At 41.7% G+C, this 19963-nt stretch overlaps 2 protein-coding genes across 4 annotated transcripts in view; both read left to right on the top strand.

Annotated features, from left to right (window-relative positions):
* The window catches only part of ppp6r2b (protein phosphatase 6, regulatory subunit 2b), a 28144-nt gene extending 16278 nt beyond the window's left edge, over window positions 1-11866 (top strand). For 2 of the 3 annotated variants that reach the window (XM_088079843.1, XM_088079842.1), the window contains 8 exons: window positions 316-437; window positions 580-746; window positions 854-1010; window positions 1755-1834; window positions 2262-2472; window positions 3335-3358; window positions 4209-4355; window positions 7565-11866. In XM_088079843.1, the coding sequence (XP_087935969.1) occupies window positions 316-437; window positions 580-746; window positions 854-1010; window positions 1755-1834; window positions 2262-2472; window positions 3335-3358; window positions 4209-4355; window positions 7565-7598 (942 nt within the window). In that variant the 3' untranslated portion in view covers window positions 7599-11866. The remainder of the gene's footprint in view (window positions 1-315; window positions 438-579; window positions 747-853; window positions 1011-1754; window positions 1835-2261; window positions 2473-3334; window positions 3359-4208; window positions 4356-7564) is intronic. The other variant, XM_042495522.2, reaches the window with a different exon arrangement.
* A 2174-nt stretch (window positions 11867-14040) lies between these two features.
* Window positions 14041-19001, top strand: LOC121950346 (MOB kinase activator 2). The gene is made up of 5 exons (XM_042496308.2): window positions 14041-14449; window positions 16111-16250; window positions 16394-16490; window positions 17934-18058; window positions 18141-19001. Exons 1-5 carry the CDS (start codon window positions 14367-14369, stop codon window positions 18383-18385), a joined length of 690 nt encoding a protein of 229 aa, XP_042352242.1. The 5' UTR covers window positions 14041-14366; the 3' UTR covers window positions 18386-19001.
* Window positions 19002-19963: the final 962 nt, after the last annotated feature.

Below are 19963 nucleotides of genomic sequence, written 5' to 3'. Positions count from 1 at the left end.
TAGGCTTCAAAAATCCTGGTAGCAATGTTTTTTTGTGAAGATTATCTTGCTGAACAAAACTCCTAAGTATCAAAAATGTTTGTGTACCGCAAAACTTCCACAGGCTTTTTGATGAGGGAACCAGGGTGATGTTAGCTTCCAGGTTGGCCTCTAGAAAAATGTCATCCCTGGAGAACTCTGTTAGGGGCCAAAAAATCAAAAACAAACAGCCACACATTTGAGACTTTAGCTTTAGCATTTGTTATGCAGAATTATGAATATTGATGTACATCGAATAAATCTAACACATTTGATACATCTGCCTGTCCTTTGCAGGCAAATACAGCTGTGTTTGAGGCCTGTTCCAAAGAGAAGATTCAGCCCTTTGATGATGATGAAGAGGACATTTGGGAGGAGAAAGAGATCAACTTTGCAACACAAACCAAGTCCCGTAACAGGTAAATACACAATACGCAGCAGTAAATACAGATGCAATCAGTGTTCTGGATTTTATTTCAGCATTGTGCTTCAAGTTGTTATCAATGTATGTGAAATAACTGTCATCAATCAAACGAAGTAAAAGGTCCTGCTTGATTGAAGGTTTGGTGGGTCACGATCATCCCAGAGCCCAGCGGTTAGTAAAGATTGTGATAGGACAACAGCTTCGGAGGCAGAGGACAGAGCAGCAGACTCCGACTCAGAAGGAGAGGATGCTAAAGATGACCTGGATCCTTTCTTGAGCCTTAGCCAGACTGAGGCAACAAAAAGTGAGACATTTTATGTTCTATAGTAATGCATTTTTCCCTATATGCTATGGCTAAAGCAGGTTTGAGCGTGTGACTACTGCAGAGTGTGTGATGCTTTTTACATTCAGGCTCTGGCTGGATAGCAGACTTTGGGGAAGTGAACTCAAAGGCTCCTGCAGCAGGAGTGGGCTTTTCCGCCTGGGACACTCCAGACTCCCAACCAGCTGCCACAGAAGCAGAGGAAAAAGGATGGGCCAAGTTCACCGACTTCCAGCCTTTCTGTTGGTGAGTGTGTGTGTGTGTGTCTGTGTGTGTCTGTCTGTGTCTGTGTGTGTGTCTGTGTGTGTGTGTTTTGACAAAATTGTAATAACATATATACTGATAATATTTTTGAGTTACCATTTCAGTCATTGCAAAACTCAAAGCATCCCCCAGAATAACAGTTGTGCAACAATAAAATCCTCATTAATTTGAACTGGAAGAGAAAGACTAATTCATTAAACCTCTGAAATTCTTAAGAATATCATATTAAGCCTGTAATGTCACACTGCTCCTAGACTAAGCTGAGGAATGCAATTGTATGTGAACAGTGTTTCGCTCCCTTTGCAGTGACAAATTTTCTGAGAAAGCTTTGGCAAATTGCAATGTCAGTCACAAATGTTAAGTGAAAAACGAACACTTAAAACAAAGAGTAAAGAATAGAAAAATATATTTTTTAATGTAATCAAGTATAATATTTAATGTGGGGACATAGGCATAATGTCAGTTAGCGTCTATTTCTGAAATGTTTTTACAGCTTGAAGTTAAACAACTACCTTTAAGCCTTGATTGTACCTGTTGTCTCCAAACGTATCTCCGTTGTTTGTTTGTTTGTTGAAGAATTTAAAAAAAAAAATGGAAGAGTCAACCATAGAGACACACTATAACGGCACAATTTCACCCTTAAATTTCAATGGCTGTGTCTGTCATTTATTGCCTGTGTTGTTTTTTTCTGCAGGTCTTCTTATCTTTGTGATTTTATGTCCCCAGCTCTGAAACAGGCCCCAGATGCAGCTCTCCTGTGGACTCGGAGCTCAGCGGATCAGGCAACACCAAACCAAATCAGAACCGTGAGTTGCTGCAGCATGGCACATTCAACTACATAATCATTGGATGCATGTTTATATTATATTTTTAACTTATATTGTTAAAAAGATAAACACTGAAACAGTTAGAACTGGTTTTAAAAGTAAGGTTACTCTTTCATTTAAAAGCACATTATTTGTAAAAAATTTGTACTTGTAAAAAACAATTTTGGAATACATTTTCATCTACTGGATTTGAACCTGTAATCTTTTCGTCGGCAAAATCGACTGAGATAAGTGATGTGACAGTAAGGTTCATAGAGTCATAGAAACCCAAACTTAAATGCCTTTGTCAGCTTATTACTGCTGCATCTCAGTCTCTTACTTCTGTGGTAATTTGACCTCTTCTGTTATATCTGTACACATCCGTGTTCAAACGAGGTGATTTCTCCCCCCCCCCCATGCTCTGCAGCGTGTGTGTGGAGTGTGTGTGTGGCAAGAAAAGCTCCGCTGGTGGCATCAGACAGCTCCTCCTCCAGCAGCTCAGACAGCGATGAGGAAGAAGGCAAGACAGAGTCGGCAGCCAGTGAGACAGTCACCACAGAGACCATCACCACGGGAGCTGGAAAGGAGACGATTCGACTCACCGTGGACGCCAAAAATGAAAGGGCAGTCTTCAGCAGGTAGACACACTCACACAGAAACTATATGTTGACTGTGTTGACTGGTGCAGTGTGTCCCCCTTCTTCTGTTGCACTTCTAAGTCGCATTTACGCTGCATGCTCAAGGTGGGAATATCACACCTTTACGCCGCCTCGCGGTTCTGTATATAATGTCAGGAAAATAGAAGGAGGGACAGAGTGGTCTTGCCTCTAAGGTAGTGACAGCGCCACAACAAGGTCTGTATAAAAGAAATGTAAAGCCGGAAAGATGTGACCATGGGCAGCATGGGTGTGAAAATTTGATGTGTTAATGTGTACGACCCACCGTGGGAGATTTAAAAAGCAGCTGTAGCAAGCAGCAACCAATTCAAAGAGTGACAGCGGCAGTAAATATCCACAAACTGTAAGAAAGATGAGATTCGTGAGCTCCTCACCCTCCGAGCAGAGGATAAAATCAGTTGTGATATAACGGAGTCCGTTAATGATTGTGATTGACGTGTTAAGCCTTTGTTCTTGCTTCGAAAGCCCTGCTGAGGCATATATTAAATATCACGCTAAAGTCGGACGCTCGCGTGTTAAATGTCATGTCTGTCATACCTCTTTAGATTGCGGGATGCCGCGATGCAGTATGTAATCACACACTGAAAAGCAATGACACCGCCATCGTTTGGTTCTGTGTAAAAATGCAGGAGCGGTGTAAAGGGGGGACTTTGTTGCGGCCCTATAGCGCAATCTCTGTGTAAAAGCGACTTTATGGACCCCTTCTTTTCCTTTACTCCCATTCTTTTTCCCACGCAATGTTACCTCCACCTTCTCTGTTCTTCTTCTGATATTGCCCTCCTTACTGTCTGTTCCCTCCTTTCTCATCTCCGCTTGACTCCAGAGTATTCAGACCAGCGGTCAGACGGTATGTTGTGCTTGAGGTCTTTGCTCTGGAGTGCCGAATGTGTTCCTGAAGTTGTATGAAGGCTTTGAAAGGCCACCATGAGTACAAATGGTGCCATATGTTTTTGTTTGCTCATTGCATTTAACAGGATGTGATTTAACAATGCCTTGCCATAATTCAGGATGAGCCTAATTCATCACAAAAATATACTAACCCACAACTGGTGGCTTCCAGAGAACCTAAAGGACCTCTTTCCTTATGCAAGGCCTATTTCATGTTCTCAACACTTTAAGTCTAGAACAACCTCTAATCAGCATTTTAGAAATCAAATGGTGGCCTGTGTTTGTGAAATTACACCAAAAGAGAGCAGTATCACTGTTGTTATGATACAATTAATAATTGTCACAGTCGTAACATTAATAAGAACCAAGTTGATATGATTTATTTTCTCTCAGAGCACCGACACTACTAACAGTATGTCAGCTAGCATGCTTTGAACAGAAGTTACTACCAATCAGGTATATCAACATTCTAACAAATCAACATATTCATTAGCAAGTTACTAACAAACAGTGCATCTGTAAGCATGCTACAGTTAAATAGGTACAACTTTAAATTTTAGAATAACTACCTCAGCACAAACCTTAGAAACTGTGTTCCCAACTCACCAGCTACATGTTGGCAGTAACAGTGGGATTCACACACTGGACATGGTAAAGGCCAGTGTTGACAACCGAAAGCAGACAGCTGTGGGGAAATGTAGCCAAAGCAGACAGTTGCATCTGCAGTTTGTTCTTTATGTTGTGAGTTCAGGTGATGATCCCTGGTTATCCCTTTTGTTAGTCACAGTTGTATTTGTTTTTTTTCGCAGTGAGGCAGATAAGGTGCCAGTGGAGGGACTCTCCATCAAAGACAAGGCGAAAGGCAATGAGAAAGACAGCGAAAAGGGAAAGAAACATGGAGACTCTTCCAACCCAACAACCGCCAGTCCAACTAACCAGTCGGCAGTTGTCACACAGTAAGTGTGTGTTCCTGTATACATTGCGTGTGTGCGCTTTTTTTCCCAGTGTTCCCAAAGTCAAAGAAAACCTCAAAAAGTCATGCATGGTTCTTACAAGGTACTTGAAAAAAATGTTATGGGTCCTTAAAAAGTCATGGAAAGGTTTTGAAGTTTTGTCCAAAAAAAGGTGTGGTAATCTCAGTGTTTGTATACATCTGAATAAAACGGGTGCGATAACCACACAAAACAAATCCTCAGTAAAACACCTCCCAAGAATGAGCCCTATTATGAGAATCCTAACATATCTGACCTAAAAAAAAAAGCTAAAAAAAAGTGGTTTGTGGGTTACAACTGATCATTTTCTTCTCATTAACATCCTGCTCAGCTGTTTGGCAGAGCACATTTTGAGTCTCTATATCACAATGAAGAATGTGTCGAATTTAACTCGACCTGATTGAGCCATCTCTATCATTCGGTTTAGATATATTATGCTAAAAAAATCCACTAGATGTCGTTGTGTCTTTATATAGTCTGCCTAATCAGTCCACCATACGGTGGCCCTGAGGACAATAGTAATAAATATTTAAAAAGCACAAAATATATTTCACAGAACACAAATACATTTCACAGATCACAAAATACATTTCATGAAACCGGAAAGGGTACTTGCTAATTCCAAGTCTGTCAGGCATCAGTCATTAATCATTTCCTGTTTACACTGGATACCGCAATAGCAGAGCGAGCGCAAAATTTCAGGTGTTTACCAGGATGGGAGAGGAGCTTGAGTTGATAGTGCAATACTTCAACAAGGGACATACATATAAGTGTGATTCTTGAAATACTCTCCTCGCATCATGAAATACACATATCAATTGTAACCCTTAAATCACGCTTAAAAGACCTCGCACTACAGAGAAGGGGGCGGATATTCTTCATTAAATGTTGTTAGGAGGGCAACATCATCAGAGATGCTGGGACCTGGACAACTATTTGGATACCGAACAATGTGGATAACTTTTAAGCAGAAACATGGTCTGCGTGTCAAAAGGGAGACCATCATGAAATGCTCCGGCAGCTGAATCCATGCGGGACACTTTTGCGGGCACGTCGCAGGTTTATCCGTCGCACTTACCATTCAGTGGGTTCGAACTACCTGCGTCATGTAGACGCGTATGACAAATTAAAACTCTCTTCCACTCTGGAGTTGTCACTGGTGAGAGGCGCCGGGCAGGGGTGGCAATACATATTGCCCCCGGGCTCAGTGTCTGTATGTTGGAGTTTATCCCAGTAGACGAGAGGGTAGCCTCCCTCCGCCTTCGTTCTGCTTGTGGACTTCAACGCTCACGTTGGCAGCGACAGTGATACCTGGAGGGGCGTGATCGGGAGGAATGGCCCCCCCGATCTGAACCCGAGTGGTCTTTTGTTATTGGACTTCTGTGCTCGCCATAGATTGTCCACAACAAACACCATGTTCAAGCATAAGGGTGTCCAATTGTGTACTTGGCATCAGGACACCCTTGGCCGCAGTTCGATGGCCGACTTTGTAGTCGTGTCGTCGTTCTTGTGGCCGCATGTCTTGGACGCTCCGGTGAAGAGAGGGGCAGAGCTGTCAACCGATCACCACCTGGTGGTGAGTTGGCTCCGATGGTGGGGGAGGACGCCGGCCAGACCTAGCAGACCCATATGGTGGGGACTTGGGACATTGTGGATCAGTGGAAGGAATACTTCGAAGACCTCCTCAATCCCACCTTCCGGTGAGGACGCAGGGCCTGGGAACTCGGAAGTGGGCTCTCCCATCTCTGGGGCTGAGGTTGTAGAGGTGGTCAAAAAGCTCCTCGGTGGCAGGGCCCCAGGGATGGATGAGATCCGCCCAGAGTTCCTAAAGGCACCGGGTTGTTGTGGTGCTGTCATGGTTGACACGTCTCAGCAGCATTGCGTGGACATTGGGGGAGTGCCTCTGGACTAGCAGACTGGGGTGGTGGTCCCTCTTTTTAAGAAGGTGGACTGGAGGGTGTGTTCCAACTGTATGGGGATCACACTCCTCAGCCTCCCTGGTAGGGTCTATTCAGGGGTACTGGAAAGGAGGGTCTGCCGGATAGTCGAACCTCGGATTCGGGAGGAGCAATGCAGTTTTCGTCCTGGTCGTGAAACTGTGGACCAGCTCTGGACCCTTGGCAGGATCCTTGAGGGTGCATGGGAGTTTGCCCAACCAGTCCACATGTGCTTTGTGGACTGGAGAAGGCATTCAACCGTGTCCCTTGGGGAGTCCTGCAGGGGGTTCTCCGGGAGTATGGGACCCCTGACACGGGCTGTACGACCGGTGCCAGAGCTTGGTCTGCATTGCCGGTAGTAAGTGGGACTCGTTTCCGGAGAGGGTTGGACTCAGCCAGGGCTGCCCTTTGTCACCCATTCTGTTCATAACTTTTATGGACAGAATTTCTAGGCGCAGCCAACGTGTTCAGGGGGTCCGGTTTGGTGACCTCAGGATTGGGTCGCTGCTTTTTGCAGATGATGTGGTCCTGTTGGCTTCATCAGGCCGTGACCTCCAGCTCTCACTGGATCAGTTCGCAGCCGAGTGTGTAGCGGCCGGGATGAGAATCAGCACCTCCAAATCTGAGGCCATGGTTCTCAGCCGGAAAAGGGTGAAGTTCCCTCTCCAAATCGAGGAGGAGATTCTGCCCCAAGTGGAGGAGTTTAAGTACCTTGTGGTCTTGTTCACGAGTGAGGGAAGGATGGAGCGGGAGATCGACAGGCTGATCGGTGCGGACTATGCACCGATCTGTCGTGGTGAAGAGAGAGCTGAGCCGAAAGGCAAAGCTCTTGATTTACTGGTCGATCTTCATTCCTACCCTCACCTATGGTCACAAGCTTTGGGTAGTGACCGAAAGAACAAGACTGTGGGTACAAGCGGCCGAAATGAGCTTCCTCCGTAGGGTGGCTGGGCTCTCCCTTAGAGATAGGGTGAGAAGCTCCGTCATCCGGGAAGTGCTCGGAGTAGAGCCGCTGCTCCTCCGCGTTGAGAAGAGCCAGATGAGGTGGCTCGGGCATCTAATTAGGATGCCTCCCGGATGCCTCCATGGTGAGGTGTTCAGGGCATGTCCCACCGGTAGGAGACCCTGGGGAAGACCCAGGACATGCTGGAGAGACTATGTCTCTCTTTTTCTATAGTTCATTGCCAGAAGTCTCAATGGCAGATAATGTTCCTAATTTTTTTTTATTTCTTACAGAGAGACGCAGCCTTCTACCAATGGACCGGCCTAACGATGCAGCACACACAAACACTCACCCATGCTTCATACCTGTCCATTCAACACAGCAGTGCCACCTTCGCTTCCTGTTAGCAGCCCTCCAACACCCTTTTTGTGTCCGAAGAACGGCAGACGCTCAGTGTTGAGGTCAAACAGCCCTTAACGGTATGAATGCTGGATAACCCATATCTTCACAAAGGTACACTGACTCTCCTGCACCTTCATAACATAATTACAATTCAAAGAGGAATGTGAGTTTTAAAGAACATTTCATTGTACCAGATCCCCAAAGCCAAATTCTTTTACATATGAACTATTTTAAAATGTGATTTTCCCTTTGAACTTGAGAGAGTGACAACACTCTTGATGTGATGAGCGTTTGAGTGCCAGCTAAACAAACACAGTTTAAAATTAGACCTTTATTAAATTCAGCATTGAATTTCAGAATGCATGTCTGATCTCTGGGCATTAAATCACAACCCAGAGAGTTTTTCTATTAGAGCATTTGACTGTTTACACTTTAGTAAAAAAAAAAAAAAAAATACTCAAATAATCAGCCAAGATTACAAAAGCCAAGATGCTTGTAAAGCTAGCCGCCATTGTCTCCTCAGCATCTCACTGTACATGACAGGCAAACATTTTATTAGTGCAAATGTGTGAGTGATAATGATTTGGCTTTTTTCATACATGCTGCTGAAATAATTTCTCAACCCGAGTAAGATTTCTTTGCTTCGATCATGCGGAACACAAACACTCCCTATTTGTTGATTTAGAGCTTCAGATTTGGGAGCATCATGCGTCACTTCCTCCTCAAACCTCTGAGAGATTCATGTAGTGTAGAGGTGTGTGTGCTGTTGTATCCATGTGTGTAGATGTGTGTGTGTATGTGTGTTTGAGCTCTGTCTGAGGTACAGAGTGCATTCTCAGGTCAAAGGAGAGGTATGCAGATACAAAGAAAGCACACCTGTGTAACACACACACACACACACACACACACGCACACAGTGTCATACACACATGAATACACAACCAAAACTATACACACGTGCAAAAAAACACAGTGATGTGCACATACCGATTCATATCACCCTCAGAGCTGTTTAAATGTAATATTGTGAAATTTGAACCTGTATTAGGTTGTGGCTACTCTTGGTAATATGTAAACGTAATATAAATGTAAACAGTATATATAAACATTATATCTATTTTTGGAATAAATCCAATGTACGGAAAGGCGGTTGTTTCGCAGGTTGCAACGTGTGTATTGTATGTGTGTGTTGTACTGTTGAAATGAGGCAATAATGATGTCTGTTTTGGTTAACACTCCAGCATCAGTTCCTGTTCCTCTGCTACATGCTTCCTACGTGGAGGTTTGGGAGTGTGCATGTGCGTGAATGTGAGTCGGTTGTCTGCGATGCATCCTCCGTGTTTGTGATGAAAGGATTATGGTTTATTAGAACTTGGGTCTTGTTTTTCTGTTGTCGGTTTTAAACAAAATACCAGTTTACACCATCGTATTTAGAAGAGAAAACAAAGTTATACATTAAAAAAAAACTGCTGCTTCAACTTTTAACTTTTGTCATCAAACTTGCAAGGACAAACTTTTCCCATGAAATGAGGGACTATTATCAGCAGGAGCTGAACAAATTTGTTGATAATCCAGCTGATGGATTGAAAATATCCGGTTCTGATAGTCAGCTAGTTGACGTGTCTAACATTACCTCCTGACAGTTTCCTTATTTGCAGCTTTTCTTTGTCTAATATATAACAAGGGCTTCCCCCTCAAAGTAGGAGATCCGAATCATCAGCCGAAGACCCCTCAATCAACTGAGATTTCTTCAAATTGAGCAGTTGTTTATTTATTTATTTATTTTTTTGTCAGTCAGTGTGCAGTGTACCTCTGGGGTCTCCAGATTTAGCTGCAGAGTGAGTGCTCCTCACACTGCTCTTTGGTGTAAACAGGGGGGCAGCTGCCCAAAGACGGAGAAGCTTTGCCAACTCAGTCAGGCTCTGAGATATCGTAACGTCATCTTTTGCCCTCTGCTCTCAGCATGTTAATGCAATACAGTCTGGCTTTTGTTTGAAATCTAGTGTCATTGTTGCTGCACGTATCCGACCTGTTGTTAGCGTAGTTTTCATGATGTTACTTGATTGTCGCGGTAACACTGAATGTCACACCAATCCCTGTTCAAAGGTTATGCAGAAAAAAAAGAGCAAATAGTCGAATTTTCGTATTGAACAGACCATTTTTTTAATCTATTTATCTTTTATTTTATTTTTTAAAATATATAGATATATATTTTATTTTTATCTATTGATTTATTTTCTCTCCTTTTTTATTTTTGTTTCCTTTTTCTCTCCATCTTTCCCTCTTTGGCAAATATTGTCTCTCTATCTTTCCCCTCTACGTCTCCTGTGTAGGCAATTACATGCATGCAGACACACAAACACACACATATAAACATATGAAAAATGAATGCATTTATAAAAAAAAACCCAGCCAAATCCTCATCAGCTGACATAGTTTGGAGTTGTTCAGCCCTTTATCTATAAGTAACTAAGTATTTTGGGGGATTTTGCACTGTTGGTCGGACCAAACCTTCTATTTGGCATCACTTGTTTACTGTCAGTTTATGGACCAGTGATACTCAATTTACCAGTGTGGACCATTTTCCAAAAATCCAAGAAATGCCCCTGCGTGTGTGGGACTGCTGTAAATGGCTCCTGGTTTCCTGTCATTTCCCAAAAGTGGCTCTTAAGTATCCCTTTTATAGATCAAATAATGAATGGGTTTGATCATTAAAATACTGGTCAAATTAATCAAAAAGAACAATAATCGTGCGTGACAGCCATACTATCAACACTATGAGGAAAACGTGAATGTGTGCTCATCCAAAGTAACGTTGTTTAGATAATTTAACAGAAGTGTTGGCGTGTTAAAAAGACTGATCTTATTTCCTCATGTTATCAACATTTAACTTGTTGATCTTGTCAAAACAGATTTCATAGCGAAACTACAAAAACAAGACCCCAGCTGTAGTAAACCAGAATTATCCTTGAAGTTTGCGTGTGCCCGGCAGTCATGCTTTACTTTATCTCTCTCCTCGTCTCTCTCTTTCTCAGGGCAGGAGTTGACTTTAATTGCATATAAATGCCTACGGAACGATTAACATAGATTGTTGTATTTATTTTAAAAGCACTTTTTCGAGAAGCACTTTTGGTTTGTATTTGGCGGTGCCAAGCGCCGCCACGTTACTCCCCACTCAGAGAGGTGGGAATGTTTGACTTGAACGAGTGAATTATGTAGATACTTTAGAATACTTTTTCTTCGATGCTTTCTGCCAAAGTGTGTCTTCCCGCCAGTGTTACAACTGGGTTTCATATCTGTGAAGTAGCCTCCTTTCTCGCAATGGTGTCACTGGTCTAGATTTATCTAAAGCAGTCTTTGTTTGATCCCTCTCTCATGTTTTTTTTTAGTTATGTGATAGAGTTATCAGCAGTAGGAGAAGATGCCACATGTCAAAGAAAGACTTTGAAGATTCGTCTTAGATCACAGATATTTTTGCTTTTATCTGTTCAGCGCAGAGCTGTTTGAAGTGGAGCTGCACAGAGTGTAAGCGTTGGTTTAAGTCAGGGTTAGAGGAGAAAAACAGGGCTGTTTTTTTGTCAGGGTGTGCACAGGGTCAGAATACTTCATCTTCTCGTCTTTCGCCAAACCTAAGCACTGCGTCTGACCCTTTGTGTTTTGGTGTGTGTGTGTGTGTGTGTGTGTGTGTGTGTGTCGTCTTCACCTTGAAAGTGTGTTGTGTGTGCAGTGTAGCTACGGGTATGGTGTGATGTTATGCATAATGGCATTTGGTACGATACAGTCATCTTTAAGTGCCATTACATTTGCACATTAGCCTCATTCACCTCGTCGGGTATGTGCTGTATTGTTCAGTGTGTGCCCTGAACTTTAATTGAGAGACAATGGGTGTTAAACTTCAGCCCATTGTCAGTTGAGGCCATTTCAACATTAAGATCTTTCTCGCGTTATAGCTGATCACATTTGTGTGTGTGTGTGTGTGTGTGTGTGTGTGTGTGTGTGTGTGTTTTAGGTGGGAGTGGTGCGAAAGACAGCCGTGTTGTAAAATGCCTTTTTTGTAAAGTGGACTGATGCTGGTGTTTTGATTTTTTTTTTCTTCTTTATTTTCATTTAGGGAGTAATGTGTCTGTTTCCTGTTGTCAATTTAGCTTGTACATTCAGATATGAACCTAATAAATATGTCAGACCAAGAAGAAGCATGAGCCTGTGTTTCTCTCACATTTACAGCTTGCTGTAACACACACACACACACACACACACACACACACACACACACACACACACACACACAGTACAAATAGAGAGCGAGGGAGCAGGAGTCGGTCTATGGGAGCACAAATATGTTTACCTTAGGGGCAGGTGAGCTAAAGGATTATGTTGCCTCCCGCTTCTTACCGTACGTCTCCTTCCCATGTGAGCCACACAGACAATTAATGATACACCGTCTCCCCCACAATGCAAACAGAAAGCTGCCACATAGATCTCACTGTGCTGTGAGCTGTGGTACTTACACTTAGCTTTAGTGTTAGGAAGGTTTCTTTTAAAATGTCATAGGTTATAGATCACTATTAGACTGTTAGAAATGTAATAAGTAATGTATCTGTTTTAATAACCTTTTAAAAAAAAAACGACTGGACATGAGCTACATCATTCCTGTACGGTAAAAAAATGTAAAGCAACAAAATCAGTGTTACAGTCTTCATTAAATTTTTACATTAAAGAAAGTATTCGGATGTAGCCCCTTTGGAAACACTAACATTTCATGCTGAAACTGTGATTTAATTTTTTTGCAGTATCTATCTGTAATACATTTAAATTTATTTTTTATTTTAATTACATGTAACTAGTTAGCCTAAACCTTTACACTCAAACTAAATTAAAAAAACAAAACTAGTTGTGAAGAAAAAACATTTTTGGTAAATGAAATACATTTTTAAAAAAATTACTTTAGATAAAGCAAAAACTAAATGGTACATTGAAGTATACTTACAAACTAACTAATATAAAATACAAAGAAAATCAATACAGCACAGTGTTGTGATATTTTGTGTGGAAATATTATATCAATACACAGATGCCAAGTAGATTTGTTTTTAAAATTACATAAATTTACAACATTTTTTAGAAAAAAAAAAACTAGATATGTTTTGCTGCCGTAAAAAAAGTGAGAAACTTAATAATCATAATAATGAACATCATCACTTCTATTCATTTAAAGTCAATCCTGACTCCATTTATCAATATTTTTTAAATCCTCCAAAAGGCTGAAAAAAAAAACGTGTCTCCTCAAATATTTTTAGGGATGGTGGTGGTTTGGGATTTTTTTCCGCTACACTTCAACCCAGGCTTCACCCTCCTCCCCTCTGGCCACAGAATCAGACAGCCACTCTGCATGAAATCCCGCTTTGGGAGGAGTTTTGTGCCCACACAGCCATTATTGTTTAAAATAGCCCACAGACACTGAAACTGTTTCACTGTGATGTTCTTCTTACTTTATATACCGTGTGTTTATGTGTTCAGAGTGCACAGACAAACACATTTTCTCTATAGAGGACAATTAAGTTTTCCATAAAGGACAAAATTTACAGTTGAAATATGCCTGTGTGTTTGTGTGTGTGTGATATACAATAATATTGGGACTAAAGTATTGTTTCATATGGCCTCTGGTGCTTCTCACCCATGTGTAATAACAATTTTATACTTCCTAAATCTTGCCCTTGACAAATTCCCCCCATATTAAAAAAATAAAAAAAAGATTAACAGTTAAAGTGATAACTAAATTAGAATTAAACATTTTTTAACAAAAAACTGAACTGAAAAAAGCAAGACCACTCTAAAAAATATAACTAAAACTAAACTGCAGAACAAAAATCAAAACAAAGTAAAAATAAAAACTAATGGAAACTGAAAACTGTTATAACTGTGATCTGAACTGAGGTCATATAACAGTTGGGGAGGAGCTCAAGACTTTTCTTTTGTCCTCATATACTTCTCATATTCACCTTTCAGCCTGGAGGAGTCCTGTCTATACATCATTGCCCTCTCACTGAGGGTGTGTGTTTTCATTCCTTGGCTTGCATACATCGTGTGTGTCATTGCATTCCTCTGTAGTTTACAAGTGGAGCGCAGATCCTGAACACACCTGCTGCTGCTCCAGCTCCTCTTTCTCTTCCTCTCCCTGTCTTCTTTTCCATCTCTTTTGACTTCCACATTGGAAAAAAAAACACCTTTAGTTTGTCATCAGCACCTGTCTGCTCTGTCTGAGGATGCGTGTGGAGAAGAGAGTGTGTATGCAGTGGGTGGAAAAAGAGGAAGAAGGCGGAGTTGTGTTTTGTACTTAAATGGGTTGTGGAGAAACCTGCCTGTCCGCTCGGAGCTGGGAGAGGAGGAGCCTGTGGGGTGTGGGACTCCAGACAAAGGAGACATATACTCACTGACACTGGATCACTGGAGCAGCAGAGCTTCAATCCTCAACTCCTGGATTACTTTTGTGCATGTGTGTGTGTGTTTTGAAAAACTTGTTATGTGTTTTGTCAGCTGTGTGGTTTCCTTTGTGAGCTGAGAGGTGTTTGTGCAGGAGCAGCTGTTGCCATACGCTGCCTGTGTGTAGTGTGTAGCAGAAGTGTGTGGGTTAGTATGTTTGGGATGGAAAAGTGGGGCTGGCACGACCAACAGCTCTGCTCTTAGCTTTACGCCATGGGGGGTTGCCATAGCTACCCCTCGGCTACGAAGGTAGACAGCAAGAGTCTTCAGCCTTCTGACATCAGCAGTGACAAACTGTAAGTTGTATTCTCTTCTCTTGTGCTCATGTTTCAGCTTCCTATCCGGACACAAGTTTTGCATTTGCTGCATTTTCCTATCGTCGCCTTTAATTAATCTGAAAGAACATAGTTAAAGTTCAGAAAGGGAGCATGTTTTTACAGTCATGGATATTGCAGAGGAAACATTACTAGAAAGCTGGCCACACATGGTTTACCCAGGAATGTTCACCAGATAAATGTGTGTGTGTGTGTGTGTGTGTGTGTGTGTGTGTGTGTGTGTGTGTGTGTGTGTGTGTGAGTTACATATTTGTCTGATGGCATCAGAGAAGGTGAATTCCTCCAGCAGCGGGAACACATGTTGTGAAGTAGTTCAAACCGAGACTGCATGTGTTTCTTTAGCACAGTTTCTCTGCAAATATTTGCCCGAGGATGAGTCTTTTAGAGCCAGCTGGCTGTACTGAAGAAGACTGTTTATTTCACCCTCACGGCTGAGGTAAAGGTAAACAGATGGCCAAGAGCGGGAGAGCAAGGTCACACAGAAGTGTGTTTACATACAAACACAACATTACAAGTGGCTCCGGGTTCACTGTGTTTGTGTGCCGCTGACAACTGGTAGCCTAGAGGCGGTAACTGAGTTAATACCATGAAGCTGGAACAGAACAGGATGTTAACAAAAGAAGTTCCTGTGGACGTCAGAGAAGTTCGGATCTGAGCTACTGTACTTTTGTACAGCTAATGTTTACATTCCTCTCTGTCACTACTACTCCCTCTCTACCTCTCCTGACCTTTAGTTTGGACAAAGACCTGCTGTTTGGATCATTAAACAAAGTTCCCTCTGCCCACACGCACACACATTTACACCACGGGGGGAGTGAAACCCCATAGAGAGCGCTGTGTTTCCCTTATCACAGTAGACAAGGTCACACTGAGGAAACGCTCAGCTGCTGCTGTTTGTGCAGACGTCTAAAAACTGAGTGTGGCAGCTGCCTGATTCCACTACACTTTGAAACTTTCACTTTAGTCCATATTTAAAAAAGCATTCTCAAGCGACAGAAAAGACAGAGAGAGGAACTCATCATCACAGCACACTGCCGGTGTCACCTCCCTGTTTGCATAAAGTCAAATCACGCTGCCAAGTTTGACTTTCCACAGCACGCTGGCATTCACAAACAACAATCCTTCATTTCCCGCACTCGCACTCTGTAGTTATCACAAGTTCCCAAGCTGTTGTTCCTGTGTGACTGATTATAGCTTATCAGTATGTATATGAACTGATGTAGGAAAGGCAGCAGGCCTCAGCTCTCAGCTGCGTGCATTATCATGCACAATGTTGGTCCTCTCAGTTATTTGTTCTGTAGCACTGACCACTGCAGCAGAGAGCTTCATTAACAGTAATTACTCTGGCTCTGAATTGACTGCCTTCATTAAATTAACTGCTGGTTTATTGGACTTTCAGCTCTGCAGTTTAGAGCAGTGTTTGTATGTGTTTGCATGTGCCAGCCACAGAGGGCAAGACAGATGAGAGAGCATCAGAGAGTAAAAATGTGTTATCTCCCGACTGCAGCAGGAGTAATTAATCCACTGACCTATCGATTGTTTTACACAGCGATATTTTCTGTCTCTTGGTCTTTCTCTTTCTGTCTCTGCTTCATTAACTCTGCACCGTCTCTCCTCCCAAGGGGAATTAATAACAATAATCTGGAGGAGCGTCCATATCTGCAGCAGCAGTATGTGTGCCAGCAGATCACACACGCAGACATGTTTGCACTCACAGCGCTGCCGCCTGGCGTCGACAGGGCAGAGTGGCTCGCCAGCAACAGTGAGTAGACACCCATTCAACTCAGCAGATTTCACACTGTTTGTACCCCTTTTCTCCTACTCCTCATCCTCCACTCCACTCTGCAAAAAACAGACACAGGAGTGTGTGCAATGTGACACTTTCCTCTGTTTGATTTCTTTCAGCGGTGGCATTTTTCAAGCACATAAACCTGTTCTCTAGTGCACTGTCTGAGTTCTGCACTCCCAGTACCTGCCCAACGGCCTGCGGACCAGGAAACACGTAAGTTATTGGCTGAGCCTTTCACTGTTCATATTTTATCATGTTGTCCTTCCTTGTCCTTCAAAAGTATTATTTGCGGAGGTTCTGAGATATCCACAGTGAACTTTTTTTAAAAATATTTTTTTATTGGAAGAACAATGCAAGGCGTATAAATCACAGAGTACCCAAACATTCTTCCATTTTTTCCCCCACGTTTCCTCCCCTTAGCCTCCCACCCCCCGTAACAGAAATACAGGCAACAAAATGTACAGGTTGCAATAACACCAAAATTACCAATACCTTACACACATACACACAAATAATAAATAAAAATTTGAATGAAAATGACAAAATACAAAGAAGTAAACAAATGGGACAAAATGGAAAAACAATCAAACAAAAAAATCACAAAAAAGAGACTAGCAAAAAAACAAATAGACGAACAAACAAGGAGGCTCAGTCAATACAACCAGGCAGGGAAGAATCAATATAATTTAGGATGGGAAGAGTGAAGGGAACTATTTTTCATATGAACTACACAGCAATCGTCCGAAAACCACAAAAACTTTTAACAGTGCAGTTGGTGGATATCCTGAAAAACTGAGAGCTTGTCTCTGGAAAGACAAACAGCTGCTAAATTTAGCTTTTAACACTTTGCAGAGCACTATTACATTTTTACAGAATTCACCGACATTGTTAAAAGGGGACTTATCCCATAATTTGAAATATCAAAGCTGGTTAGGTCTTTTTCACCTTTTTTCACTCTGCACACGTGAGAAAAGCTGAGTGAAGCAGAGGCGGAGCCAGCTGTTGTAAACATTTGGGGATCAACCCAAACCGAGGGGGGCCCGGGGCCATGCTCCCGGGGATATTTTTTTCCTTTCACATCAGCTATATGCACTAATTTTTAAGCCATTTGAGATAGCAGAATGCCTAAAAATCTGTACACCATTTTGGATAAACATGACAGTTGCCAAGGGAAAAAAATCATCCTGTAGAGCACTTGTTCCCAACCGGAGGGTCCTGACCCCCTCTAAGAAATAAAAAATACACAAGGCCTTTATTTCATGAAATGAATTGAATGAAATCAAATTGTTATTTTTAAGACTATCATTCAAGATATAAACTTTTAAAAAATTCTCAAAGGATAAGGGCATGGCACGATGAAGACCTAAACACATATTATATTCACAGAGCCTTTCCTCTCTGCTAAACAACCTCGTCCTACATCAAAAATTTGGAGTATCAAACACTTAATTTTCTGCATTCTGGAGATTTTTTATGCACCAATGTGTGACTTTTATGCATAGATTTATGGCATAAATGTCTAAAGTTTTGGTAAGTTTTGGTAAGAGAGAATGTCAGTATTTCTCTGAGATCTTACGCGCTCAAAAGAGTTTTTGACCACGGACACATGGAACATACAGCATGTTGTGTGTTAATAACTGTGTTTGTTGTTGTCAGGGTTTACGTTTGGACCGATGACCACGGCAGGAAGCTGAAGTGCTCTGCCCCCCTTTACTTTGACTATGCCATGTCATACATTCAGGAGCTACTGACTGATGAAGATGTGTTCCCCACCAAAGCAGGTAAAAGGCATTTCATTCCCTTTACACTGTCCCTCGTCACACTCCACGTTTCCACAACTATCATGTCTTCCCTCATTTCCAGGTTCAGTGTTTCCGACAGGCTTCGTGTTTCTGGTCCAGAAGGTGTATTTGCTGTTTTTTAGGACTTTGGCTCACATATACTGGTCTCACTACAGAGAGACACTGGCACTAGGCCTGCACCCACACCTCAACACGCTCTTCACACACCTCACACTCTTCTGCAGACAGCACGGCCTGTTGGATCCGGAGGACACTGAGCCATTGCAGGACCTCATCACCGCTCTGGGACAGCATCGCTTTACCTAGAGAGCAAACACACATATTCAGCACTCACATTTTCATCACACACTCATTTACTTGTTATATATGTAACCACAGTATATAATGTCTCTCGCCAATCTTTGGGCCAAACTTAAACCTCCTTCACAGCTTGGACTTTCTCTCTAAAGGCCCAGAGGTTGTAAGATAGAAAATAAATATTGTTAATGAACAGTATTTGGGAAAATGAATGAGTCTGTTTTGCTTTAAAAGTGGATCAGACCAGAAAAGGGGTGTCTTGCTCCTGTTGTAAATAGTTGTCTTTATTAATTGTGAAAATGTGTGAAACTGTAGTATTGCATGTTAGTCTATTTTAACGATATGGTGCATTTTTATTTTTTGTTAAGGTCAAGATCTACAAGGTCATTCACGTCCTCCTCACAAGCATACAGCTATAAGAAAAACATTGACTTGTTCACTTTTAAGTCAATATAAAAAAAGTGTCCTCATTACATTTGAAACATTTGCAAAAATAAAAAATGGCTGATGTGATGATGTAAAGGTAATTACATTGTTGTGACATCATCCATATGGAAACACACAGAATATCTCCACATCTGCATTATGTATGATTCTATACTCTGTAATAAACATTTATGACAGACTTTTTTCTGTATTTGGTCAAAAAAAAAAGTGAGATATCGTGCTTTCTCAACCATCAAGATGCAAAATTTGTCAGTTGATTTAGTCACACTTGTCCACATTGGTTCACTATCCTGCAGCAATCTCGTTTTTATTTTGATACTGTAGTAACTGCTGGTGCTGTTATGCCAGCATGTTTCTATGTTTTGGTTTGAGAGCAGCACCACCCGCTGCCAGCACAGGACCCCAGCAGCATGTAAAAAAGTTTTCACCTTTACTGTCAGCTTCAGTACACTGCAGCCTGTAAATTTTTAATGTTTTTTTTTTGTGGCTGGTGCATATTGGCTTTGATATAAAACAATGACAGTGAAAGTAAAAATGCTGAGTTTCAGCTTTCACATGAGGGGGTACACATCCACATTGGGTTAAACGGTGTCGTAACTGTATTTAAAAATGACAGGATTATGTATCAAAAGGTTACGAGTCCTACACTTTTGCAGACATGAACACCCTCCAGGGCCCTTAAAGCTGGAAAGTCAGCACTTGCTGTATCCCTTTGTCATTTTTTTATTTCAGATCTTGGAGTGAAGTCAAAAGAAAAGAAAAAATGCTGCTGTTTTATGAACCTCACTATACATTTTAAGATCTCATTACCACTTTAAATTCTAACCAATAACAGCAACACATTTTAACTTACATTTATTAGACACTGCTTGTAAGAAGCAGTGATACATAGTGCAGCTAGTAACACAATGTTGTTCTCTATTTTATGTACACACACACACATAGTTTTTGTTATTGTGATTTATATTTATGTTGTGGTACATTTAAAAGAATTGTTGGTTAAGAATTTCACTATATGTACTTGCATAGCACTATTAGCCAGTTAACTCTGAGCTTTTTAAAAAGTAATCTGTGAGACTTTGGTAAGCTTCAGGGCAAAAGTAATGGAGTAGCTCACTTCTAATAAATACCTAGTGTGAC

This window comes from Plectropomus leopardus, chromosome 7 (assembly GCF_026936395.1).
Source record: "Plectropomus leopardus strain MGB_pleo_1.0 chromosome 7, ASM2693639v1, whole genome shotgun sequence".
Lineage (NCBI taxonomy): Eukaryota > Metazoa > Chordata > Actinopteri > Perciformes > Serranidae > Plectropomus > Plectropomus leopardus.
This window is presented reverse-complemented; position numbering and strand designations above follow the sequence as displayed.

What these genes read in the sequence shown, in the direction of transcription:
- LOC121950346 (XM_042496308.2), top strand. Translation starts at nt 14,367, where the DNA reads ATGGGGGGTTGCCATAGCTACCCCTCGGCTACGAAGGTAGACAGCAAG. An exon ending in GCCTGCGGACCAGGAAACAC is followed by an intron (nt 16,491 to 17,933) that starts GTAAGTTATTGG and finishes TGTTGTTGTCAG; the next exon opens with GGTTTACGTTTGGACCGATG. An exon ending in TGTGTTCCCCACCAAAGCAG is followed by an intron (nt 18,059 to 18,140) that starts GTAAAAGGCATT and finishes CCTCATTTCCAG; the next exon opens with GTTCAGTGTTTCCGACAGGC.